General features: G+C 43.5%; 1 protein-coding gene across 1 annotated transcript in view; it reads left to right on the forward strand.

Annotated features, from left to right (window-relative positions):
* Positions 1-27,281, forward strand: part of KCNK10 (potassium two pore domain channel subfamily K member 10) — a gene marked incomplete at its 5' end in the record, with an annotated part of 92,474 nt that overhangs the window by 14,229 nt on the left and 50,964 nt on the right. The window contains 2 exons of the mRNA XM_079912796.1: positions 4,063-4,174; positions 4,939-5,273. Of these exons, the coding sequence (XP_079768922.1) occupies positions 4,063-4,174; positions 4,939-5,273 (447 nt within the window). The remainder of the gene's footprint in view (positions 1-4,062; positions 4,175-4,938; positions 5,274-27,281) is intronic.

Raw genomic sequence — 27,281 nt, forward strand, 5'->3', positions numbered from 1 at the left:
CCTGTAATCTTCTTTTTTTTGTATCTTTATCTGGCATCAGGGTAATGGTGATCTCATAAAATGAATTTGGGAGTGTTCCATCCTCTACAATTTTAGAGGGGAATATTTTGAGAAGGAAAGGTGTTAGCTCTTATTTATATGTTCGGTAGAATTCCTCTGTGAAGTCATCCCATCCTGGACTTTGGTTTGCTGAGAGATTTTTTTTATTACAATTTCAGTCTTACGTCTGTTCATGTTGTCTTTTTTTCCTGACTCAGTCTTGGCAGGCTGTACATTTCTAGAAATGTGTCCATTTCCTCTAGGTTGTCCAATTTGTTGGCATATGACTGTTTATAGTATTCTTTTATGATTTATTGTATCGCTGTGGTATCAGTTGTTATTTCTCCTCTTTCATTTCTTACTTTGTTTATTTGGGTCTTCTCTCTTTTCTTCTTAATGAGCCTAGCTAAAGGTTTATCAATTTTGTTTACTTTTTCAAAAAACCAACTCTTGGTTTCATTGATTTTTCTATTACTTTTTGGTATCTATTTTATTTATTTCCTCTCTGATCTTTATTATTTCCTTCCTTCTGCTGACTTTGGGCTTTGTTTGTTCTGCTTTTTCTAATTTCTTTTTTTTTTTTTTTTTTGCGGTACGCAGGCCTCTTACTGCTGTGGCCTCTCCCGTTGCGGAGCACAGGCTCCGGACACGCAGGCTCAGCAGCCATGGTCCATGGGCCCAGCCGCTCTGCGGCATGTGGGATCTTCCCGGGCCGGGTCACAAACCCACGTCCCCTGCATTGGCAGGCGGACTCTCAACCACTGAGCCACCAGGGAAGCCCTCTAATTTCTTTAGATGGAAGGTTAGGTTGTTTATTTGAGATTTTTCTTGTTTCTTGAGGCCTGTATTGCTATAAACTTCCCTCTTAGAACTGCTTTTGCTGCATCCCATAGATTTTGGAAAGTTATGTTTTCATTTTCATTTGTTCAGGGTTTTTTTCTGATTTCCTTTTTGATTTCTTTGTTGACTCATTAGTTTTTTAGTAGCATGTTGTTTAGTCTCTGTGGATTTGTGCTTTCCCCATTTTTCTTTCTGTAGCTGATTTCTAGTTTCATACTTCTGTGGTTGGAAAAAATGCTTGATATAATTTCTATCCTCTTAAATTTGTTGAGACTTGTTTTGTGGCCTGGCATGTGACCTATCCTGGAGAACATTCTGTGTGCACTTTAAAAGAACGTGTATTCTGCTGTTTTTGGATGGAATGTCCTGTATATATATATATCTATTAAGCCCAACTGGTATTGTGTCATTTAAGACCACTGTTGCCTTGTTGATTTCCTATCTAGATGATCTGTATATAGATGTAAGTGAGGTGTTAAAGTCCCCTATGTTATTGTATTGTTGTCAGTTTCTCTCTTTATGTCTGTTAATATTTGCTTTATGTATTTAGGTACTCTTGTATTGGGTGCATATATGTTAATGAATGTAATATCCTCTTCTTGTATTGATCCCTTTATCAATATATAATGCCCTTCTCTGTCTTTTGTTACAGACTTTTAAAGTCTATTTTGTCTGATGTGAGTATTGCTACCTCTGCTTTCTTGTCGTTGCCATTAGCATGAAATATCTTTTTCCATGCCCTCACTTTCAGTCTGTGTGTGTATTTAGTTCTGAAGTGAGTCTCTTTGTAAGCAGCATATAGGTAAGTCTTGTTTTCTTATCCAATCAGCCACCCTACGTCTTGATTGGAACAGTTAGTCCATTGACATTTAAAGTAATTATTGATAGGTGTGTACTTATTGTCATTTTGTTATTTGTTTTTTGATTGTGTTTATAGTTCTTCCTTGTTCTTTTCTTCTTCTTTTAGTTCCTTCACTTATTTGATGATTTTCTTTAGTGGTATGCTTGTTCCTTTCTCTCTTGTTTTTGTGTATCTGTTGTAGGTTTTCACTTGTGGTTACCATGGGGTTCATATGTGTTGACCTGTATCTATTTGTTTTTGTTTGTTTGTTTGTTTTTTTGCGGTATGCGGGTCTCTCACTGTCGTGGCCTCTCCCGTTGTGGAGCACAGGCTCCAGACACGCAGGCTCAGTGACCGTGGCTCACAGGCCCAGCCGCTCCGCAGCATGTGGGATCTTCCCGGACCGGGGCACGAACCCGTGTCCCCTGCATCGGCAGGTGGGCTCTCAACCACTGCGCCACCAGGGAAGCCCATCTATTTGTTTTAAACAGGCAGTTCTTCAAGTTCAAACACATTCTAAAAGATCTACATTTTTTCCTTCTCCCACATATTTTATTTTTGATGTAATATTTTTCATCTTCATGTTTATCCCTTTACTGATTATTGTAGTTATACTTGATTTTACAACTTTTTTGTCTTTTAATCTTTGTACTAGCTTATTTAAGCAGTTTATCCTCAGCCTTTACTGTATATTTTCCTTTACTAGTGGGATTTTTCCTTTCCTATAGATACTTCTTCTTGTAGCCTTTTCTTTTCCACTTAGAGAAGACCCTTTAACATTTCTTTTAGGGCTGGTTTAGTATTGATGAACTCTTTTAGTTTTTGCTTATCTGGGAAGTTCTTTATCTCTCCTTCAATTCTAATTGATAATCTTGCTGGATAGAGTGTTCTAGGTTGCAGGTTTTTCCCTTTCAGCACTTTAAATATATCATGATACCCCTTCTGGCTTTTGCAAAGTTTCTGCAGAAAAATCAGCTGATAGCCATCTGGGGGATACCTTGTATATGACTCTTTGTTTTTCTCTTGCTGCCTTTAGAATTCTCTCTACCTTTTGGTGTGGGTCTGTTTGGGTTCATCTTGTTTGAGACTCTCTGTTCTTCCTGGAGTTGGATATCTGTTTCCTTCTTCAGATTTGGGAGGATTTCAGTCATAATTTCATAAAATATATCTTCAACCCCCTTCTCTCTCCTTCTGGGCCCCCTATGATGTGAATGTTGTACACTTGATGTTATCCTAGAGATCTCTTAAACTGTTCTAATTTTTAAATTTATTTTTCTTTTTGCTGTTCTGATTGGGTGATTTTTGTTATTCTATCTTCCAGATCCCTTCTATGTTCTTCTGTGTCACCTCATCCGCTGTTAATTCCTTCTAGTGTGTTTTTCATTTCAGTTACTGTATTCTTTGGTTCTGACTGGTTCTTTATTTTACATTTTTTAGTTCCTTGTTAAAATTCTCATCTATTCTTTTACCTAATTCAGTTAGTATTCTTATTACTAATGCTTTGAATTCTTCATTTGGTAACTTGTTTATTTTGATTTCATTAATTATTTTTTCAGGGGTTTTCTCTTGCTTTTTAATTGAGAAAATTCCTCTGTCTTCTCATTTTCCTTATCTTTCTCTGTCTCTATGAAATTAGGTAAAAGTTACCCATTGCTCCTTATGTTGGAGCATTCCTTTACAGTCTGAGTCTGCCAGTGGCTTTGGTGGGAGAGCTGGATTTGATGTGAACACAAGCCATATCTTTCCTCAGGTTGTGCTGACAGCTATTATCTTGGTAGGAGGTGGCGATGGAGATGGAGAGACTAGGGCTGGAGCAGGTGTAAGCTGAAGCTTCTGTGCTAAGTGTCCATCATCACCCTGTGGGGGAGCAGGGTCAGGTTCCAAGTTGCTAGAGCAGAAGCCGTGAGAGTTGGGCTTCCAAACCGGCTCAGTTCCCTTCCTGTATGTGCTCTCCCCCTCCCAGCACTGGCACCCTCACTCCAGAGTAGAACAGTACTGGAGCAAGAGGAGCTAGCACAGGCACTCAGTGAGGGCTGGGGTACTGTCCATGGGGGTCCAGCCACCATCAGAGATCTGGACTGCCTCTGATGTGCCACTTGTATAAGTGAAGCAACGGCTGCCTCTGCCCTTCTCAGATGTTGCTTCAGGTTTGAGCTACCTCAGTGTCTCACGACTAAGGTCTCTCCTTGCTCATGGCAGCTTATTCCAGTGTGGAGCTGTGATGGGAGGCAAGCAAGGCTGGAATGTTCACTTGGATCAGGCTGGTGTATACACTGGGGAAGTCATGGGAAACCAGCCAGCCACCTGCTTGATTTCAATTTGCCCTCTCGTCCCTGTTTTAGGAGCAAGCCAGCACAAGCACGCTCCTCCTGAGTGGAGTCCAGGCTTCCCACAACCCTCCTGTTAGTCCCGCCAGCTCTCCAGGGGGTCGTCTTCCTTATGTAGGACCCCAGGGTTGGGGCACCCAATATGTGGCTTGAACCACTCACTTCCCAGGGAGTGTCTCCGCCCATGAAATCTCCCTTCTCCTCTGAGTCCCCTCCCAAGGACACAGGTCTCAACCTGTAGATGTATTTTTGATGTGTTCGTGGGGGGAGGTGAATTCCATGTCCTCCTGCCTGTCTATCTTGATCTGAGTGTCACTGTGTTTGGTTTTTGACTCTTCATCATAGCAAACTCACCCTTCTTTTGTTTTGTGACCATAGACCTGGATAAAAGAACTTTTAAACTTGCTAGATGCTCATCTCTTCTCTACTCTTGGTACTACCTAGCCCTCAGCACTTGGACAATTCTGCTGGGTATCCTTCTCCTACCTTTTCTTCTCCAAATCGCACAATATGTCTCTTTTTAAAATATCATGGTTTGTTGTGTGTCTTACACATCACTTAACAAGGAAACTAAGGGAGAAAATGAATGAGAAATAACAGAGACATGGCTTTCAAATTTGGACCCTTGTAGAGAAATATAAACATTTCAGACTCAATTAATATTATTTTTTTTGTGTGAAAACTAGAACACCTGGTGCTCACTGTTTTAAAATTCAACAGACACCTAGCAACTGCTTGAATTCCCTCACTGCAGGCTTGGTGAACCAATTTTTAATCCTCACGTTTGAAAGCTGGCTTGAGAAAGACACCTGTGCTTTGTTTCCGACAAGTTTTGGGCTTTGTGTTTATAAACAAATTCTCTTTTCCCCTCTCACCCACCCCGTTTCTCAGTGGCCGTTCCTGCAGCAGCGCCCCCGGTGTGCCAGCCCAAGGGCACCACTAACGGGCATTACGCGGCCCCACGCCTCTCCATCTCCTCCCGAGCCACGGTGGTAGCCAGAATGGAAGGTGCCTCCCAGGGGGCCCTGCAGACCGTCATGAAGTGTAAAACAGTGGTTGCCATCTTCGTGGTCGTGGTGGTCTACCTCGTCACGGGCGGTCTCGTCTTCCGGGCATTGGAACAGCCCTTTGAGAGCAGCCAAAAGAACACTATTGCCATGGAGAAGGCAGAATTCCTGCGGGATCATGTCTGTGTGAGCCCACAGGAGCTGGAGACATTGATTCAGGTGAGCAAGGAGTGAGTCAATAGTAGAATCACCTTGGGTCGGGGGGAGAGTGTGACATTGGTTTTGTCTTTCTGGCTCACTGAGCTTTGCCGTTGATTGAGATGCTACTGATGGTCAGGGAGGTCCTCTCTGGGAGGTGACACTTGAGTGGAGACCCGTGACAATGTGGGGGAAGAGGGGTCACATGTGCAATGTAGGAGCAGGCTGTGTTTTGTATCACCTGCTTTTGCATGTGGTGGCCAGAGGCAGCAGCCTGCAAAGGGCTTTGGATTTTCAGATACAAGGCCACTTATATATGCTGATTAACTTTTAAATCTGTGTGAGATGCTGGGGTAAGAGGGTGGCCCAGAAACCAAAGAAAGAGAGAATTTTAAAGGAGCAGGGCTGTATGAACCTGTCGAAGGTGGATGAGAATGGAGCAGAGAAAAGGGCACCAGCTGTGGGATGGGTAGGGTGTTAGTGACTTGAAAGAGGCTTTGGTGGATTTATGAGGATGAAATAATAAGGATAACAGTAACAGGGATAATCAAGGTTGCTACTTTTGAACACTCACTGTGTGTCAGGCACTGTACTAAAGCCCTTCCATGCCTTGGATATTAAGGAAAAAATGTGCATAAAAAATGGAGGCAGAGAACTTTGGGCCCCCGCCTACAGAAACAAGGCAGAGGAAGGGGTGGGGCGACCTTGGCAGGGGTGATGTGAGGCTGGGAAGGGATGTGGGAGACAGGGAGTCATCTAAGGTGGCATGACAGGAGGAAGCGAAACAGGAGGCTTGAGAAGTGAGCGAAAGGTGGAGAGGACCGAGTCCTGGGAAGAGGGAAGGGAAGTGGTTTAGAGCCCAGCAGATGGGCTTCACCTTGGAGGTGAGGCAGGATGGCGGCCTCCAATCTACATGCCCTCCTGAGCCACGAGCAGCAGTGGTGGGGGGCGGTGACGTTTATGGAGGCAAGGGAGAGTCCCATCTTTCTGTGGGTTCTGAAGTTTGGAAGACCGAGGGATGGAAAAGACAGCTTTCACAATTCCTTCTGGCTCTGGGATTACCAGCATTAAATTCTTTTCTTTTAAAAATTAATTAATTATATTTTTGGCTGTGTTGGGTCTCTATTGCTATGCACGGGCTTTCTCTAGTTGCAGCGAGGGGGGGCTATTCTTTGTTGTGGTGTGCGGGCTTCTCATTGCGGTGGCTTATCTCGTGGCGGAGCACGGGCTCTAGGCGCACGGACTTCAGTAGTTGTGGCATGTGTGCTCCAGTAGTTGTGGCACCCGGGCTTAGTTGCCCTGTGGCATGTGGGATCTTCCCGGACCAGGGACTGAACCTGTGTTCCCTGCATTAGCAGGCGGATTCGTAACCGCTGCACCACCAGGGAAGTCCCACCAGCATTAAATTCTAATGGCTAAAAAAAAATTCTAATGGCTACGACAAATTAGGATTCTGTAGGATTCACAAGTCTGGGCTGGCTTATTTATTTATCTATTTCCAGCTACACTGATAGGGAGGGGAATTCTGAGGCTGCTTATGATCTGGCCCCTTCATAGTAGTTGTAGTCTTTTAAATTAGTTTCTATAATCTGGCTTGACTCTTAGATGAATAGAAATATACATTTTTTTCCTGGAATACATATGGTTTCATACCTATATCCTACAGTTTTTATTAAAAAATAAAATCTGGGCTTCCCTGGTGGCGCAGTGGTTGAGAGTCCGCCTGCCAATGCAGGGGACGTGGGTTTGTGCCCCGGTCCGGGAAAATCCCACATGCCGTGCAGCGGCTGGGCCCGTGAGCCATGGCCGCTGAGCCTGCGCGTCCGGAGCCTGTGCTCCGCAACGGGAGAGGCCACAAGAGTGAGAGGCCCGCGTAGCGCCCAAAAATAAATAAATAAATAAATAAAATAAAACCTTACAATTCTAAAGGTCAAGGGGCAGTGTTTCATATCACTCTTTCTTAGATGGCCTTGTCTTTTTTTTTTTTTTTCTCCTTTCATGGTAAAATGCTACCAATCTGTCACGAATCTGTGCCAGGTTTAAGGCTCATAAAGGCATAGAGAATGGAGGAAATAATTCGGGAGTAATTTTCAGTAAGGAACTTATTATATATGCTGTGGTGATATGTGGTGAGATCCTTTTTATTTAGTTGCAATACATGTAATAACCTAAAAGGTGGTCTGAATTGAACTGGACTTGTGCCTGAATTTTCTTTCCTTAGACAATGAGATCTTGAGGAAAGGGATCATATCTCATTATCTTTGCATCCATGTGTAGCCTCTGCATGGCTTTACATCTAATTACTACCCAATAGAGACATGCTTTTGGAATGAGCTATCAAACTAAATCTATAACACTGGTGATGCCATGAGACATCTGAGCTTATTCATGCATTTATTTATTAATTCCGTATTTCTCTATTGTTCATTCTTTGGCCTTCTCCTTTATGAAAGAATTCAGTGGCCAGAATGAAGGACAGAATGGAGGAGGGTAGAGATTCTAGTTCTGGTGTTGCTGTTAAGACCCATCCTTTGACCTCGAAGATTTCTCTGTGAAATGAGGGTGTGTGTGTGTGTGCGCGCATGCCCTTGAGATCATGTTTATAACAATTAAAACATATACCCTTTAGTAGCCACCCGTTATGAGCTAGGCCTCTTCTACCCATCATCTCATTTAATCTCTCCAACAACCTTCTAAGTTGGTATAATTATACCCATTTTACAGGTAAAGAACTGATGCTAAAAGAGGTTGCGTAACTTTCCAACCACCAACATGACAGAGCTGGGATTCAAAGTGAGGTCTGCCTGGCTCTACCCTGCCTCGCCCAATGAGTCCACAGCCCTTGAAGTAGTGTTTACTTTAGCATAAGCTTAACTCTCTCTTAAACATTTGCTTTATGTTCAACACTTTCCAGAATTTTAGCAGAGTCAAAAGGCATTGGAGTTCTTTGCTCTTTAACAGAAAGCATTTCCTCTTTTTTCCCTTTATACCCATTGACTATCAATCCTGGACATGGGATACTTTAAGATCTCCATCTACTCTGATATAAGGATTTATACTGGTGTTTACTTACAGTTTTTTGTAGGCTAAGCAGTTAAAAATGCTGAACCTGTGTCAGTCAAGAATCAAATTATTATGGTTTATAAATAAGATGAAAAGACAACCCTCAGAATGAGAGAAAATATTTGCAAATGAAGCAACTGATAAAGGATTAATCTCCAAAATATACAAGCAGCTCATGCAGCTCAATATCAAAAAAACAAACAACCCAATCCAAAAATGGGCAGAAGACCTAAATAGACATTTCTCCAAAGAAGATATACAGACTGCCAACAAACACATGAAAGGATGCTCAACATCACTAATCATTAGAGAAATGCAAATCAAAACTACAATGAGTTATCACCTCACACCAGTCAGAATGGCCATCATCACAAAATCTACAAACAATAAATGCTGGAGAGGGTGTGGAGAAAGGGGAACCCTCTTGAACTGTTGGTGGGAATGTAAATTGTTACAACCACTATGGAGAACGGTATGGTGGTTCCTTAAAAAACTAAAAAGAGAATTACCATACGACCCAGCAATCACACTACTGGGCATATACCCTGAGAAAACCATAATTCAAAAAGAGTCATGTACCACAATGTTCATTGCAGCTCTATTTACAATAGCCAGGACATGGAAGCGACCTAAGTGTCCATCGACAGATGAATGGATAAAGAAGATGTGGCACATATATACAATGGAATATTACTCAGCCATAAAAAGAAACGAAACTGAGTTATTTGTAGTGAGGTGGATGGACCTAGAGTCTGTCATACAGAGTGAAGTAAGTCAGAAAGAGAAAAACAAATACCGTATGCTAACACATATATATGGAATCTAAAAAAAAAAAAGGTTCTGAAGAACCTAGGGGCAGGACAGGAATAAAGACACAGACGTAGAGAATGGACTTGAGGACACGGGGAGGGGGAAGGGTAAGCTGGGACAAAGTGAGAGAATGGCATTGACATATACACAGTACCAAATGTAAAATAGATAGCTAGTGGGAAGCAGCCGCATAGCACAGGGAGATCAGCTTGGTGCTTTGTGACCACCTAGAGGGGTGGGATAGGGAGGGTGGGAGGGAGACTCAGGAGGGAGGGGATATGGGGATATATGTATATGTATAGCTGATTCACTTTGTATACAGCAGCAACTAACACACCATTGTGAAGCAATTATACTCCAATAAAGATGTTAAAAAATTTTATTATGGTTTACCCTTCACTGTTTCCTTCATAGGATGAAAGTGTCCACACTTTTGGACCAGGGGGCATCCTCTCCACTCTACACCTCTCAGCAGCACTGTATGTAGTGCTCATAAGAAACACAGTGTTTGGGAGGGTTTTCAGTGTGGTGTGTCCTAAGATGGAAAAATAATATTATTGTATCTCACTGATATTTTTATTGTTGTATGTGGCTGGTCAATGGTTTATCTGGTAGTGTCAGGACTCTTGGCTGGATTGAGTGAACCTCTCATAAAGCTAATCTGGAAGGTGTAATTCATGTTATTAATAATAAAAACAGAATACCTGGAACAGATTAACCCCTGTGAAATGCCTGGATAGCTTAAAAGGGCCATAGCTGGGGAGGGATTTTCCAAAGACTTAAACCACTTTTATGAGGTATCATAGGACTCCGGGTGTGACAGATGGGTCACCATCCCTGACCCAGATGCTGCTATGGAGGAGACTGTTTCATTCATTAATTCATCTATGCATTCTTTAAGTTGCTACGGAGCTTCTGTTACATCAGGTAACATGCTAAGTGTTGGGGATAGAAAAGATGAAGATAAAATACACCTTGAGCAAGTCGTGAACTTCTCTGTGATTCCATTTCATTATCAATAAAATGTGCCTAAAATCCCTCACCCTTAGGATATTGAGAGGATTAAGTTCTATAATTCATGAGAAGGGCTTTGAACTGCTCTTGGCACGTGGTGCACACTCAAAAAAAAAAAAGATAGATATTGCTGCTGCTGTTTATAGTATTATTCAAGGAGCTCAGAATTTCAAGCAGTGATTCTTAGTGGGGAGCGGGGGTTGCTTCCAGGGGGCATCTGACAATGTCTGGAGACGTTTTCAGTTGTCACAGTTGGTGCTACAGATGTCTAGTACGTAGAGTCCAGGGACGCTGCTCAACATTCAGCAATGCCCAGCATATCCACTCATAACTAAGAATTATCCAGTTTCACATGGCAGTAGATTGAGAAACCCTAGAGGAAGAGGCATATAAACCAATAACTAGAATTCATTGGAATGGAGCTATTTTTTCCCCAGTTTTATTGAGATATAATTGACATATATCACTGTATAGGTTTAAGGTGTACAGCATAATGGTTTGAACATTTATTGTGAAATGATTACTGCAGAAAGTTGAGTTAGCATCCATCACCTCATGTAGATCCAATAAAGGGAAAAATTTGTTTTTCCTTGTGGTGAGAACTCTTAGATTTATTCTCTTAACAACTTTCACATATAGTATACAGCAGTGTTAACTATACTCATAAAGTTGTACATTACCTCCCGAGGACTTACTTATAAGTAAGTAAGTAAGTAAGTCTTTATAAGTAAGTAAGTAAGTCAGTCCTTACTTATAAGTAAGGACTTACTTATAAGGACTTACTTATAAGTTTGTACCTTTCCACTACCTTCCTCCAACTGGCCTTTCCCCACCCCCCATCTCTGATCTTTTTTCCTATGAATTTTTTAAAAAACATTTCACATGTAAGTGAAATCATACAGCATTTGTCTTTCTCCATCTGACTTATTTCACTGAGCATATCCTCAGGGTCCATCCATGTTTTTGCAAATGGCAGGATGCCTTCATTTTTTAATGGCTGAATAATATTACATCATATATATGTAAAACTCACAACTTCTTTATCCATTAATCTGTGGCCACTCAGGTTGTTTCCATGTCTCGTCTACTGTAAATGCTGCTATGAACATGGGGGTGCAGATACCTTTTCGAGTTACTGTTTTTGTTTCCTTTGGATGTGTTCCCAGAAGTGGAATTGCTGGATCATTTGGTAGTTCTGCTTTTAATTTTTTGAGGAAACGTCATACTGTTTTCCGTAGTGGCTGTACCAGTTTCCAACCCCATCAATAGTGCGCGAGGGCTCCCTTTTCTCCACGTTTTCCCCAGCGTCTGTGATCTCTTGTCTTTTCGATGATCACTGGAGTGGCACCCCAGTGAGGCAAACAGAGGTCAGGGAAGATTTCGTGGCCATTTGTCTCCTTTAGTCCCTACAACGATTCTATGAGGATAGACTTTTGTGCCACTCGCAAAGGAGGAAACTGAGGCAGCAGGAGGTGAAGTTACACGCTCAAGGATACCTGATTAGTGAGTGGAGGATCTCAGATTCACTCCTGGGCAGTCTGACCACTGTCCTGTTCTCTTAAACACCACGCATGGGAACAGAAACGTGCAATACGGAAGGATTTCATCATTCAGGACCCGCCGTGAAGGGTATCGGCATGTGGCGCCCGTTGAGGGAGGTGCAGGTGGTCCGTGTGCCTTGAGCTGAGAGGTGTGGGCAGGTGGTGGGAGATGAGCTTGGGACGGGGGCAGGGGCTGGATTTGAGGTGCCCAGAGAGCCTTGCCGAGCGGTTTGGGCTTTGTGCTGCGGGAAGTGGGGGAGTCACTGAAAGATTTAAGAAGGTAGGGACACGATGGAAACTTTCTTTGGAAAGGTAACTCTTCGAGCGCTGAGGATGTAGGGTTGGAGGAAGGAGAAATTGGAGGAAGTAAGACCAGTTCGGAAGCATATTGGGACCTCATCCGTGGGCCATGCTGAGACACAGTGAAGGGGCCACATTTAAGAGAGTCTGACAAAGCAAACTTGAAGACGACTCGTGTCCCGTTCAGCAAAGATGTCTGGAGTGCCTGCCCTGTGCTCCGCCTTCCTTCCTGTTCAAGCAGAGGCCATGTGGGTCAGGGGAGCCCGGCGAGCGGCACCCACACTCTGGAGTAAATCTTTTTTCTGCCCGTGGGCTGTGTGACCTGGGTCAGAAAGGGAGTCACCCCAGGCCTCAGCTTCCCTTCTGTAAAATGACGATTATGATAATAGTGTCCACTTGTTAGGGAGGTCTGAAGATTAAACAAAAAAGCTCAGCTACTTTGAGCTATTGTGATCGCTACTATTTATTTGTTAGGGAAGGCAGGAAAAAGAAATATAGAGAACCCCTAAATTATTATTATTATTTTTTAGTGAAACAAGTAAAGTGTTTATTAGGAGGAAAAAGAGTATGTGTGGATAGACACATGGGCAGACTCAGAGAGAGTCGTGCCCTCATGGTAGTTTGAATCACCTATATGGGGCATTTCTTCCAGGTTTCCTTTGGCCAGTCATCTTGCTTTGCCTGGTTCTGAGTCCGTATTTGGTATATCTCAGGGTCCTCCCAAGTGTGTGCACGCATCTCTTAGCCAAGATGGATTCTAGCGAAGAGGCCTATGGGTAGGTTGACATCACTCCCGTTTTGACCTCCAAGGAGCCTTTCTGCACATGTGCAGTAGGGAAGGTCTCCTCGACCTCGACAATGAGAAATATGTGGTCTCTATCTTTTTTCTGGGCAGGGCTCAGCCTCTCCTATTGTTCTCCTGATAAATATTATCTTTATCTTGGAGTATCTGTCCACAGGGGACAAACTCCAGCTGCTCAGCCTGGGGCCCATCTATCTCCTGCCTCAAATCCTCCCTGAGAGACATAGACCCCGAGAACTCTTTATTGGGAAGAAGAAGGGCAAATGTCTGTCTTCTGTACCTTCTTCAGGCTGGCACGGGGCTCATAGACCCTACCTAGTTGGGGTCACGGAGCTCTGGCCCTGTCTCATTAAGGGCCCCAGCATGACTTCCGTTGTTATTTCAGCAGGATATGCTGTGGGGAGTAGAAACCCTCTAAATTATGTGCATCCTGGGGTTCCGCTAAGGGAAAAGAGAAGAAAACTCCTGAAATGCACTTTGGGGCTTCAAATCCTAAATTTGATTTGCTTCGACTGTTAAAGTGTAAAGTCCCCTTCGCAGAAATGACTCCCCTGAATGCTGAGTTGGGCTGCTAACACCATTTGCTGTATTGATGTGGCTTGAGCACAGGGAAGTAACCGAGCAGTTTTCTGTGTCATTTAGAGGCTTACCCTGCCACCTAGATAATCATCCCAGCTTTGATGGGGACGCTTGGCCTCAGATCTATTAGGCAGACACCGGGGCTGGCTCCATGATCTCTGTTCAGCCTGACTGTTCCTCTGTGTGGTTTGAAACACATATTGGAGAACCTCAGAGACCCAGAAGGCTCAGGCAGCCCCAAGGAGTGGGTCACTCAGACAATGGGATGACCAGTGACTCCAGAGTGTGAGTGAGTGAAAGGGCCTGCATCCTCCAGGCCTGTTTGCTATGTATCCCTCAGTGAGGCACGTCCATCTTCTAGTGTGGTGCCCTGGGGCAGGCTGATTAACCTGAACTGGGCTTCAGCAGTTCAGTCCACAGAGGACACAGAAGACCCATTCATCTCTGGAATCTTACCCTTGAGACTCTGTGAGAGAGTCTGCAGATGACAGTAGTAGGGAAATTTCCTGCAGAGCTGTTGTAATAATAAAAAATGGCTACCACTTATTGGTTGTGTACGTTCCTCTAGGCATGTTCTAAGTGCTTCAATCCTTGAATTCATCTAACCCCTGCAACAAACCTACAGGTAGGAGCTATTGTCATCATTCAATTTCATGGATGAACAAATAAATTCTAAGAAATTAAGTAATTTGCCCAAGGCCACACAGCTGATAGGTGGTTAAACTGGGATTTGAGCCTTGGGATGCCAGACTCCAGAGCCCATACGTCTAAGCACTGTGCTAGACTGCCCACTTGTGTCAACAGTCAGTACCCACTACGCTACGTCTGAGCCTTTTCTTAAAGGTTTTACCCCAAGGAAAAGATTGGAGGGAGAAAGAGAAATTTTTAGGGAAATGTGGGCTGACACGGTACCATAGCACTCTAAATATGGACTGTTGTGTTTTCAAAGAAGGGAGTGTCAAGGAGGGGAAAGAGCACGGACATTGGAGTCAGATAGACTTGGTCTTTAGCACTCTTAAACCTAAGGCTGCTTTTCCTATGATAGGGATGGTGCAGTCCCTCTTCATTCGGAATAATGGGAGGAGGGAGTGAGTTAACCCACGTAAAGTGCTCAGCAGAGTATCTGGCATAGAGTTGGCATTTAGGAAACACTATTTCCCCCTGTCCAACTTTCGTCTCCAAACATCTTATGGAAAAATCCCAACAAACTTTTTTGGCCAAACCAATACATTGAATAGGTTTTTTTTTTGTTTTTTTTTTGGTTTTATTTTTTGCGGTACGCGGGCCTCTCACTGTCGTGTCCTCTCCCGTTGTGGAGCACAGCCTCCGGACGCGCAGCCTCAGCGGCCATGGCTCACAGGCCCAGCCGCTCTGCGGCATGTGGGATCCTCCCGGACCGGGGCACGAACCCGTGTCCCCTGCATCGGCAGGCGAACTCTCAACCACTGCACCACCAGGGAAGCCCCTGAATAGGTTTATGAAGTCGCAGTTTCCATCAACTCAATTAGGCAGTCACTCCATCCCAAGAACTCCTTTACCCTCCATGCTCTCACAGGCCACAATTGCTTCCTTCCCTGCCCCCAGTGCAGTTGTTTTAGAAACTTCCCACATGACTCATCTTGGAGAAATCAATAAAACATTCAACCTCTGTAACCGCCAAGGGACAAAATCATGAGGCTTCACTGACTGACAGGGGAGGGAAGAATGCTTCAGCCTGCGTGGATGAGGGTCTGTAGTGGTCATGTGTCAGGTTGTGACTTTTTATGTTGATGGGTAGGATCTTTGCCACTGGTTTTCACCGTATGATCGCTTAGGGATTTTTATCCTTTGCTAATAAATGGTTAGAGTCTTGGATCCTTTGCTCAGTACTGGGGCCTCAAGATGTATTTGATGGATACTGTTTGACACCACTGATTAAGTCCTGACTGTGTGCAGGCTTGGGGCAAGGCAGTTTACATGTGTTCCTGAACCTCATTTTCACTCCCCATTATTCCAAGTGGTAGCCGCTGTTACTGTCCCCATTTACCAAGGCTAGGTATCCTGGTTAAGTCCTCGCAACTAGCTAGTGGCAAAAGTGGGCCTGGAATCTGGATTTTCCAACTCCAGAGCCCATGGTCTCTTCATCATGCTCTATCCCTGGCTCGACACAATGGGGCTGAAGAGTGTGTAATTGTATCAGGACAAATTCCTCCTAAGGGAAAATCCACTTAAACCACAGAATGGGAAAGCTCCTTCCTGAGAGTCAGTGCTTGCTTTCTGACACAGATTCCCGTTCTCCTTCTCCCCTGGATTTTTAACGCTCCCAGCATATGGAGAGCATCCATGCCAGGGCCAGGTGCTGAACTGTGGGCCTCTGGTATAGTGACTCACTTCACTGCTGGTGGAGGAGTTAATTTGAGATATGGGCGGCTGCAGGAGAGGACTGGGTACAATGCTGTGGTCCTGGGCATGGACCTTTGATGTTGTCATGGTGACTGAAGCTGCTATTCTGCAGATAAAGGGAAGGCCAGAGATCTTGAGCTGTCAAGATTTCTCCCCACAAGCAGGAGATATTGGTTAATTTGCATGACCCATGAACATGTCCCAAGGCTGTGACATTTACCATTCTCTTCTGCCAAACCCCAAATCACTCGCTCACTCACCTGCTTACTCACTCCCTCATTCATTTATTAATTTGACAAATTTATTGATTTATTCAACGCTAAGTACTGAGGCCATGATGGTGAATAAAAGGCAGACACGGTCCCCGACCTCTTGGAGCGTTTATAGCTAGGATGGGCAAACATCCCAGCTTTTGTGGATCTGAAATATTTGTGAACAGTGGCCCTTTTCCTCTCAAACGTGGTTTGAAAGATAAATTATATGGTCACCCTACTGATCGGTAGTGGGAGAGGCAAACCTTATGCATGTAATCACAGAAATAAGTGTAAATAAAACCAGATGAATGCTGCAAAGGGATGGGGGAACTAGAGCTGTGAGGCACGTGAACAGACCTGATTAGTAGGACAGGGGTTCTGGGCGGAGGGAGCTGTCAGGCCCCTGTGGGTGGAAGGAAGCCGGGACGTCTGGGAACTTGAGAGAAGGGGAGTGTAGGTGGCCGGAGGTCCATTAACAAGGGGAGATTCATAGGCATTTAGGTTGGAGACAGGCAGGGGCAACACCCTGCAGGGCCTGATGCTGGATTTTATCCTAAGAGCGCTGGGAAGCTCTGGCTGTATCAAGCAGCAGGGTGACGTGATCCGATCAGTCAGTCCATTGCCATTTTGGTCCCTCATAGAAGCCCAGAGTATAGCAGTGGTAGTTATGAGCTGGGTTTTAGTCATCCGTTCATCCATTCATCAGCTAAACGTTCATGGAGTGCCAACTGTGGCACTTTGCTAAGTGTTATGCTCCGGATTTCTGAACTGATTTATCCTCAGAGGTGCCAAAACTCAAGGCCTGGAAGAAGCCTTCGTGGGCCCTCCTGGTAGCATCAAACACTCACATTTGCCTCTATGCTTATTAGACTCTATTAGCTAGTCATCATTTTCTCACCTGTCTCTTTCCCAGGATTGTGAGCTTTTTGAGGTTGAGTCTGTGTCTTTTATCCTTGTATCCCTGATGCCTGGCACAGTGGCTGGCCCGTAGAAGTTGCTTACAGTTTGAGAAATGAATGAATGGTGCTTGTGTATCTGTTTTGGAGACCAAGAGCCCTTCGTTTATTTATTTTATTTTATTTTGGCTGCGCCTGAGGCTTGCAGGATTTTAGTTCCCTGACCAGGGATTGAACCCAGGCCACGGCAGTGAGAGCACCGAGTCGTAACCACTGGACCGCCAGGGAACTCCCCTTTCATTTAGAACCTTCACAGAAGCAAAGCAGAAAGTGATTTTGTTTCTGTGCTCTAGAAGACCTTTCCTCTCGCTCTGGTTGTCAAGAGTACTTCTTCGTGTTCTTTATGCATGAGCAGATTCCCTTGGTGTCCATAGCCCCAAAGTTTTACTTATTTAAGAACGTAATGATTTTAAGGAAAGGATGGCGCCTGAGACATCCGTTCAGCAGCCAGTGGAAATCCTTGCTGTGAGTGCATGCAAAGCCAGATGAGCCTTCTCCTTCCCTGCCCTGAAACCTCCCTTCCTCCAAGCAGCCTTTTGTGCAGGAAGTTTGGACCGCAGCCGAGGCAGCAGGTGACCTCTGGTGAGCGCAGGATCGGCATCTTTGTGCCCAAAGATGCAGCTCTGGCAAGTTGAAGCAACTCCCCTGGCTGTTGCCCTGAAATCAGAGGCACTGCCCTTTCTTCAGTGAAGTGGTCATGCAGAAGATTGTTCAATGTGTGCAAGATCGGGCTTGCAGCCCCTGGCCTGTCTCTACAGGCTTACACTTCATTATTACTATTGTTTTTATCCCTGGGGTTGTTGAGTCCATCACTGTTTAGGGAAGAAGATCTAAAGCTTTTAAGCCAGAAATTAAAGAGCTAATGGCAATTGGCATGATACTAGAAAAATGAATTTGCAAATGAGACGTCAGTGTTCTTAAAAAACTCTCATAAAAATAAAACAAAATCCAGAAATGAATGCCACGGTGTCGGTGTCTGCATTTATCTACAAATGTGCATGTGTTTGCTCCTCATTGAAGGTGAAGCAAAAATCTCATTTAACAAGATTTATTTTTTTATTTTTAAAATTTTTATTGGAGTATAGTTGATTCACAATGTTGTGTTAGTTTCAGGTGTACAGCAAAGTGAATCAGTTATACATGTACATATAGCCACTCTTTTTTAGATTCTTTTCCCATACAGGCCATTACAGAGTATTGAGTAGAGTTCCCTGTGCTGTACAGTAGGTCCTTATTAGTTACGTATTTTATATATAGTAGTGTGTATATGTCAATCCCAATCTCCCAATTTATCCCTTCCCCCACCTTTTCCCCCTTGGTAACCACACGTTTGTTTTCTACATCTGTGACTCGTTCATTTAATAAGGTTTTGGTGGTATGTGGCTTGTACAATTATTTTCATTACTCATAATCAGTTGTATTCATTTTAATAACTAATATTTGCTGAATGCCTATCATGAAGCAGGTGCTGTGTTAGACCGATGATTAGAAAAATAAAAGAAAAAATGATGCAAGACGTCTACTTCCTGTCCTCCAGAATCCATTGTCTCTCTAGCTCACTTACACGGTATTTCCTGTGGCTAGGCACTGCTCTAAATGCTTCATGTTTATTGTTATTTAGTCTTTACAATGATCCTTCGAGGTAAGGGTAAGCAGCGGGGGAACAGAAGTTAGATAAGCTTAGGTGACAGGTAGAACTGGGATCTGGACACAGGCAGCCTGGCTCCAGAACCCACGCTTTTTCACCAAGATGCTCTACTCCTGCTGGGGGAGACCGACGTGGCTTGGGTAGTTAAAGTCCAGTGCGACTGGTGCCAGGAGACAAGGAAACACTCAGGCCCTTATTCACGGAGCAGGAGTCTCTGACTCAATCTGTGGGACCCCCATTCTCCTGTGAGAAGACTACAGAGAATAATAATTATCTGTTGGTTGTGCTCTAGAGGGACATGGCTTTGCATCTTCACATAAGGTGTTGAACTGGGCCAATAGATTCTATTTAAAACCACAGTACACGAGGTATCATTCAGGTCTGCAGTTGAGAGTCACTTATCCGTATCTATTGAGAACATGTATTTTCCCTTCATTCTTGATAGAAATGGGCGGAAGAGACGGAAAGCTTTGTGGATGAGGGTTAGCCTTACTGAGGAAGGGAGGGTTTAACCTTTTGTTCTTTGAAAAATGAGGATCAGACATACAAGTTCCTATTTCCCTATATTGTCCTTTTTCAGGTGGAAGAAAGTGACATAACAGATGAGTGTTAGAAAAAGGTTTGCAAACTGGAGAGAGAGCTGAGGTGCTGGTAGAAGGTGCTGATACATTTTCTAAGGGGCGCAGGAAATGAAATATTAATTTGGGATTAATATCCAGCACTCAAAAGTAAGAAAGAGTCCAAGTGAAAAGCTACAATGAAGACAAGATAGCAGAAGCATCATCTGTTAAATTTCAAGCTGTCTCCAATGCAGTGACGATGGAAGGAATAGTCATCTTGGGTTTAGCTCACAGCAGTGAATCAGAATTCCTGGAGCTGCTTTTGTAGCCCAGTAAAAAAAAAAATTTTTTTCCCCAGAAATTGGGTAAACTCATCTTTGATAGGAATAATCTCAAGTGCAGAGAGAGCAGTGCATACATCAAGCATTCTCCTCAGGACCAAGGTGATTTTTCATCATCACTTGGCAGATTTGGTAGAGGCTGAGTCCAACCTGAGACGAAAGGACGAGTTAGTCACTCTGAAAGTTTATTGGTCTTATCAGAGCACACAGATATATCTCTGCTTCCTTAGTGGACTTGATGCGTTAAAATGTCTCTTATTTCATCCTTCCATGTAGTCAAAGAGACAGAAAAAACGAATTCTACATTGTAAGGCACAATTTGGAAGGTAGGAGGTCTCCTGCCAATATGGCTTGGTCCCATATGACAATGTTTGGCTACATCAATCATTAGTGTATACCCAGGTGCTAAGGAACTGAGTTTTAGAACATTTTCTCCCCAAAGAATTAACTAGTGGTAGCAAGGAAAGCTACCTTCCTCAGACCATAGGCTCTGGATGTGCTGTCTAGCTCACCTTGGGTTTCTCTATCTTATTCTTCAAACAAATTCTCCACTCACGCTGTCCAATCTGCAGGTGACCTTCACTTTACGTTTATAACCAGGTCGTAAAGCACCCCCCGGACAGAGGAAAGGCTAATGGGGGTGGCTCCGGGTTTCCTCTCTGATGCCCTCCCACTGTTGTCTGAAGTATGTATATGATGTGGCTTTGCACTTGGACGTGAAGGAGCCCCGCCCCCTGCCCCCAGCCCCAGCACGGTCACTTCTGCTGCTGTGAAATATTTATATGTGAAATGCTTCTGAAGCAGGAGAAATAAAAAGCAACTGCGGTGAACAAATTAATATCATACTTCCACTTCTCACCTGAGGCCCTTCCGCAACAAATGTGTGAGGCGGGGGAAGGATGCTGCTACCCTGTTGTCAGGGTTTTGAGTCATTAGGGGCATTTGTGAGTTGTAATGAATGTGGTCTGCCAGTTGCCCTTCTCTGTCTCCCAGGGGTTGTGGCTTTCCTTCTGTCCATTAATGGCTGAAAGTATGCCCGCTTTGAATGCATTTATGAAGCCACTTTCCACCACGACCCCCTCCTCTTGCCTCGACCCCTGGCTAAATATCTCCTTCATAAATCCTTTTGCTGACTGTGCCCTCTCGAGATTAAGAACGTTGTAGACCTGGAGCCACCTTTGTGCCCTCAGATGAGGTCATTTCCCTTTGTTCCCGTAGTGTGAGCTGTTAGTAAGAGGATCATACATCTTGTCTTATGCCTGTCCTGCAGTTCAAGCATAATCGTGAACAAGGCCCTTTTCCCTCTGCAAGTGTCCTGGTTTGGACAGTAAATCAAACCATCGCCATGGTTATTAGCGTCCGTGTATATGGTGCCAATCGGCTGCGTTCTTCAGTCTCAGACACGCTGAGTGATCACCTCTCCACCTTTGCTTGTCTTCCTTTTTGGTGCCATGTGAGGAAACAGAGAAACAGATTGTCTCACCAAGTACACAGATCATAGGAGAAAAGCCACAGACAGTTAGTGGTCCCCTGTGGGCCGTCATTCATCCCAGAGTAGCGCTAACACTCATGATGGTATCTTGTGCTGCCCGAAACAGTGATTTATACAACCCAGCATTGCCGCATGGGATGACAGCACCAGGAGAATTTGGTGGGGGGATCTTCGAGGGCTCTTTATCCCCTTCTCATTTTGGGAGAGGCTGCAGTTTCTCTGTTATACCTTTCTGGTGGTCCTAATGCAGGGAGGGAAGGAGGATAGAGGAAGCAGGAAGAAAAGAGATCCTTTTATTTATTTATTTTCCAGGTTTATTGAGATATCATTGACATATAACATTGGGGAAGTTTAAGGTGTACAATGTAGTGATTTGATATACTTATTTATTACAAAATGATGACCAGCATAGCATTAGCTAACATTGCCATCATGTCGTATAATTACCATTTCTTTTTTTTGTGGTGAGAACATCTAAGATTTATTCTCTCAGTAACTTCAGGTATATAATACAGTATTAGTAACTGAAATCACCATGCTATACGTTAGGTCCCCAGAACGTATTCATCTTATAACTGGAAGTTTGTACCCTTTGACCAATATCTGCCCTCCCCACCCTCTAGCCCCTGGCAATCTCCATTCTACTCTCTGTGAGAAACAGATGTTTAAATTTATTTTTATTGGAGTATAGTTGATTTACAATGTTGTGTTAGTTTCAGGGGTACAGCGAAGTGAATCAGATATATATACATATATATATATATATATCTCCATTTTTTTTTCAGATTCTTTTCCCATATCGGTTATTACAGAATGTCAAATATAGTTCTCTGTGCTATACAGTAGGTTCTTGTTAGTTTTCTATTTTATATATAGCAGTGTGTATATGTTAATCCCAATCTCCTCATTTATCTCTCTCCCCTACGTTTCCCCTTTGGTAACCATAAGTTTGATTTCGAGATCTGTGATTCTGTTTCTGTTTTGTAAGTAAGTTAGAAACAGATTCTTTTAGACCTTACCACTGTCACCAACTCTTCCTCCTCCTTCTTTATTTTTTAAAAAATAGGACAATCGTTATATTTCTTTGTGTTGGACTACTTTCTTATGTTTGTCTGTATTACAAAGAAATAATTGCTTTCCTCTCACACCTCTGGGAAGACCATGTGCCTACATTTATTACTGTCGTTTGTTCACTCATTTCTTATTTTTTTTTAAAGCAATCTTTTTTTTTTAATGTATTTATTTAATTAATTTATTTATTTTGGCTGTGTTGGGTCTTCATTGCTGCGTGTGGGCTTTTCTCTAGTTGCGGTGAGCGGGGGCTACTCTTTGTTGCAGTGCGCGGGCTTCTCCTTGCGGTGGCTTCTCTTGTTGCAGAGCACGGGCTCTAGGCGCACGGGCTTCAGAAGTTGCAGAACTCAGGCTCAGTAGTTGTGGCTCGCAGTCTCTAGAGCGCAGGCATAGTAGTTGTGGCTCACGGGCTTCGTTGCTCTGCGGCATGTGGGATCTTCCCAGACCAGGGCTCGAACCCGTGTCTCCTGCATTGGCAGGCGGATTCTTAACCACTGCACCACCAGGAAAGCCCCACTCATTTCTTATTGATTGAAACATTCATTTATGAATCGTTTACTGGGTAGGAGCTGGAAGTTCTAACTGACAGGCTAAAAAGGAAATTCAAAAAGGGGTGGAATTAAATTTTCAAATGGGACCCTCTTATCTATAGTATGTTTTTCCTGAAGCTTGAAACTCTCACATGACATGTAGTTTAGTTTTTTTCTTTTTGATCCTCAGAAGACCTCTCTGAACTTGGTAGTAGTTGATCTTGTAACTGAACACGTGATGCTCATTAAGTCTGAGATCGTGGCTTAAAATGATGCTGATGTTGGTTGAACCTCTACCCTATAACTGATCCTTTAAGCCAGACTGTACATGACTCAGTTTCGTCATTTCATTATCTACGTGCTTGGACACTTCTAATGGGCTGGCTTATCTTCACTTTTGCAGCCTGAATGGAGAGAAAGAAAAACAAACAAACTTAAAAGCAAATGCATTTAATTTTAAAAGACTTTACTTGAGTTCAAACAGTTAAGATTATTAGAAAATACTTTAGAAAATTAATAATGTTAGAAGTATGAATTCAATCAGAACTATTGAGTTAAAAACGATGGTGTTGGTTCAAGTGATAACAGTCCATTTATACTGGGTTTCCCCTGTAGGTATGTAACCTGAGTTTGTTAATTCATTTTAATTCTGCTTGTTTGCTGGAGTCTTTCTGATGTATATGATCTAGATAGAATCAAACCTCATTCCTGGGGTTGGGGATCCTCTAAAGTCTTACCAAGAGGTTGGTGACTTGTGAGAGGCCTTATTTTTCTCCTTCTCACTTCTGGTTTTAAATCACATTCTGGCCCACAGTGCCCATAACAATCCTTATATTTAAAACCACTTCCCCAGGGCATTTGCTTGTATAGCCCACTTTACTGAAGATTTGGGGGAGCGAGAGAGGAATTTATATCACACATATGAAGCAAGTTAAAACTGGGTACTAGATGGACCTGCTTTTCAGAAGTCTTGGGCATTGCTGTAACTGAGCTCAGCTGACACTTTGTCTCTTTTGCTTTCCTTTCTTCTTTTTTGGGGGGCTTTCTCTGTCTTTTCTCTGTTCCCTCCCTTTCAGGGTATAAAATCAACCTTTCTCCATTTTTATTTATTTATTTTTAATTTAAAATTTAATGCTGAGCCATTAAGCTCTCACCAGCTCCAGCAGCCAAATAAAGTTTGGTGCCCCCATGGACATGTTCAGGGAAGTAGTCTAATTAGAAATGATCGCTTGTGAGGTCCCTTCTGTCTAAATTCTTGGACGATGACAAGACCTCTCCCTCATCTCTGTCTGGAGGTGAGCACAGGGTGGGGGAGGATGAGTGTGTTCTGGGTACCATATGCAGAGGAAAGGGCAAAACCGTGGCTTTGGGCGAGTCAAGACTTGAATTCTGACTTCTCCACTTCCTGGCTGTGTGACCTCGGGCAAGTTCCTTAACTTTCCTGAGCCTCTTTCCTTATCTCGAAAGAGCGATAATATTCCATAAAGTTCTTGCAAGTTGTAGAAAGGATAAAATTGAATAACACACAAGTTGTGGAAGGGATAAAATGGAAGAACACTTCTAAAACACCTGCCTCAATGTAGACACTCAACAAATGTTAATTTCCTTTCCTTTCAACCGATAGACACTTTCCTTCAGGGTTACATATGTAAACATTAAATATTTATAAATTGCATAATTCAAAGAAAAGAAACTTGAAAAGGAATCTTACTTTGGATTTTTTGATGAAGCAAATAATTATCCCTGCCTGTCTTTGCTGCAGATCTGTATTTTTATACGCAGCAATTGGTCTGCTTAGGATATTTATGTGTAATTCTCAGCACAGTGAGACCTGATTGAACCCAAACTCTTTTTGCAGCTTCATAGAAGTTGTAAATATTAGGTATTGATGGTGTGGTCTGTGGCTACCTAAGCGACTGGGGCCTGGAGCTGTCCCTGAGGTATTATTTCCAGGTGGTCCCATCAGAGCTGAATAGACTGTGAGGCTATAAACACTAGTTAAGGCCTGTGGCTTGGTCTGATGGCGCTCAAAGTATAGTGACAATGGGTATTTTACCAGCAGAAAGGACTTGGCATCTGTCTTTTCTCTAAAGCAGAGAATTGCATAGCCCCCGATGAATAAGTGATGCCTGTAGATTAGGCCGATTTAAACCACAGGCAAAGACACATCCCATGCAGCTGGATTTGAAATTCTGGGGTGCCAGCGTTTATGTTAGAAACAGTGGCCAGTATAATATTTCATGTTCTTAGAGGCAGGAAAGAATAAACTAAAGACTTAAACAAAAGAGATTTTTTCTTTTGTCCAATAAGTTGTCTAGGGGGTTTGCAACAGAAACCATATGTGGCCTACAATTACTATCCGACCTTTTCTGGAAAAGGGTTGATCCCTGGTTTAAAGAGTTTGAAATATCTCAGATCAATGAAGGCAAAATATTACTAACAATGATTGACTTTTTCATTTGTAATCTAACTTATGGCAACCACTGTCTGCTTGTTTTTTTTTTTTTTTTGTTTTGTTTTGTTTTTTGCGGTACGCGGGCCTCTCACTGCTGTGGCCTCTCCCGTTGCGGAGCACAGGCTCCGGACGCGCAGGCTCAGCGGCCATGGCTCACGGGCCTAGCCGCTCCACGGCATGTGGGATCCTCCTGGACCGGGGCACGAACCCGTGTCCCCTGCAGCGGCAGGCGGACCCTCAATCACTGCGCCACCAGAGAAGCCCCTGTCTGCTTGTTTTAACAGAGATTTATGGGCATTATTTAGGATGAATATAATCCCATTGCAGTATTGAATTGTGTCTGGCAATATTCACATGGGGTTATTACAATTTTGTCCAGGGAATGGAGGCTCTAGAAGTAGCTCATATTTCTGTCACCTCCGTCTGAAGCCCCTACCTTCCTCACCACAGCTCACCTGATTGAAATCTCTTGCTACCCTCTCCCCTGGCCTGAAGGAGTTTGGCAGGGTGAGCTCAGGAAGGGCTGCTGAGGAATTTTCCACCTTATTCTGTGCGTGCTGAGAGTAGGGAAGGATTTCCAGCAAGGGAGTGTGTGATCAAAAGCCCGTTAAATGTATGGGTGCAGAAACGTAAGTCCTGGGACGGAGGCATTTTGTGGAGGCTACAAGGTACAAACTGAACCTCCTGGAAGAAATGGGGCCCAGATTAGACCCTGAAGGGTGGGCACCTTTGTGGGAGGGTAAAGCAAAGTTCCAGAAGTATGAGGGGATGTCTCATAGAGTTTCCTGCCCAGGGCTGGAGGCTTTTATAGTATAGTGTGAGATGAGGTTGGAGCATCAATGTGGCCAAGGCACTGGGAATTTTAAGGTGTATGGAATTCCAAATCCGGTAGCCAGTGAGGAATCATTGTTATTTATTTTTAAAAGGAGCCGTGTGTGTGTGTGTGTGTGTGTGTGTGTGTGTGTGTGTGTGTGTGTGTGTGTGTGTTGGGGGACAGTGAAATGACAGTCACAAAATTGTCAACTATTTGTTAAACCCTGACACAGTGCTGGGCGTTGGGCTCAGCGTATTACATGAATCATCTCATTTAATCCTCACAACGACTCTGTGGGGGGAGGTATTGTTAGCCCCAGTTTGCAAATGAGGAAATTTGGCCTTAGAGAGGTTAAAATAACTTGCCCACTCTCTCGCTTTGTCACAGTTTACCCTTCCCCCTCCTCATATCCTGAAGTCCATATATACACTACCAAACATAAAATAGCTAGCTAGTGGGAAGCAGCTGCATAGCACAGGGAGATCAGCTCGGTGCTTAGTGACCACCTAGAGGAGTGGGATAGGGAGGGTGGGAGGGAGGGAGACGCAGGGGGGAAGAACTGTAGGAACATATGTATAACTGATTCACTTTGTTATAAAGCAGAAACTAACACACCATTGTAAAGCAATTATACTCCAATAAAGATGTAAAAAAATAAAAAGATACATTAAAAAAAATAATAATAACTTGCCCAAGTGTCTGAGGTGATTAACGAGCAGAACCATGACAGTCTGACCCAGGAGCCCAAGCTCTTAACTCCTGAAACAAGCTCAGTGTAAAACATTCCAACGAAACAGAAAAAAAGAGAGTGAAAAGGAACTGAAACCCTGCCTCCCGGGAGTGACCACTTCGGGTGCCAGTCCTTTAGACATCTTTCTATGTATATGCACAACAAGATGTATGCGTTTTGCATAACTTCTGCCAGGATTGGGTAAATCCTATGTCTGCAGATTTTACATAAATGGCAACATACTATATATGGATTTTTCCCCCCAATTTAAAACTAATTTTCTAATTTTAACAAGTGGATATATAGTGTTAAAAAACAAAATTCAGGGACTTCCCTGGTGATCCAGTGGTTAAGACTTGGCGTTTCCACTGCAGGGGGCGTGGGTTCCATCCCTGGTCAGGGAACTAAGATCCTGTGTGCCACACGGCGAGGCCAAAAAATTAAAACAAAAACCAAAATTCAACCGAGTAGATTTGAAGATCTAATGGGCTTTATTCAATGATTTATGAATCAGGCACCATCCCATATAGCAGCTAGAGGGGTCCTCCCAGGGATTGTACAAAATGGAAGGTTTTTATAGGAAGAGAGTGGGGCAAAGGAGCTATTATCAAAAGAAAAGAAAGGATTATATTTTAGGTCAGGACATCTTTGGGGGGAGAGGGGGGAAGGAATAGCAGGGGTTTTAGC

The sequence above is a fragment of the Stenella coeruleoalba genome (genome assembly GCF_951394435.1).
Source record: "Stenella coeruleoalba genome assembly, chromosome: 2".
NCBI lineage: Eukaryota > Metazoa > Chordata > Mammalia > Artiodactyla > Delphinidae > Stenella > Stenella coeruleoalba.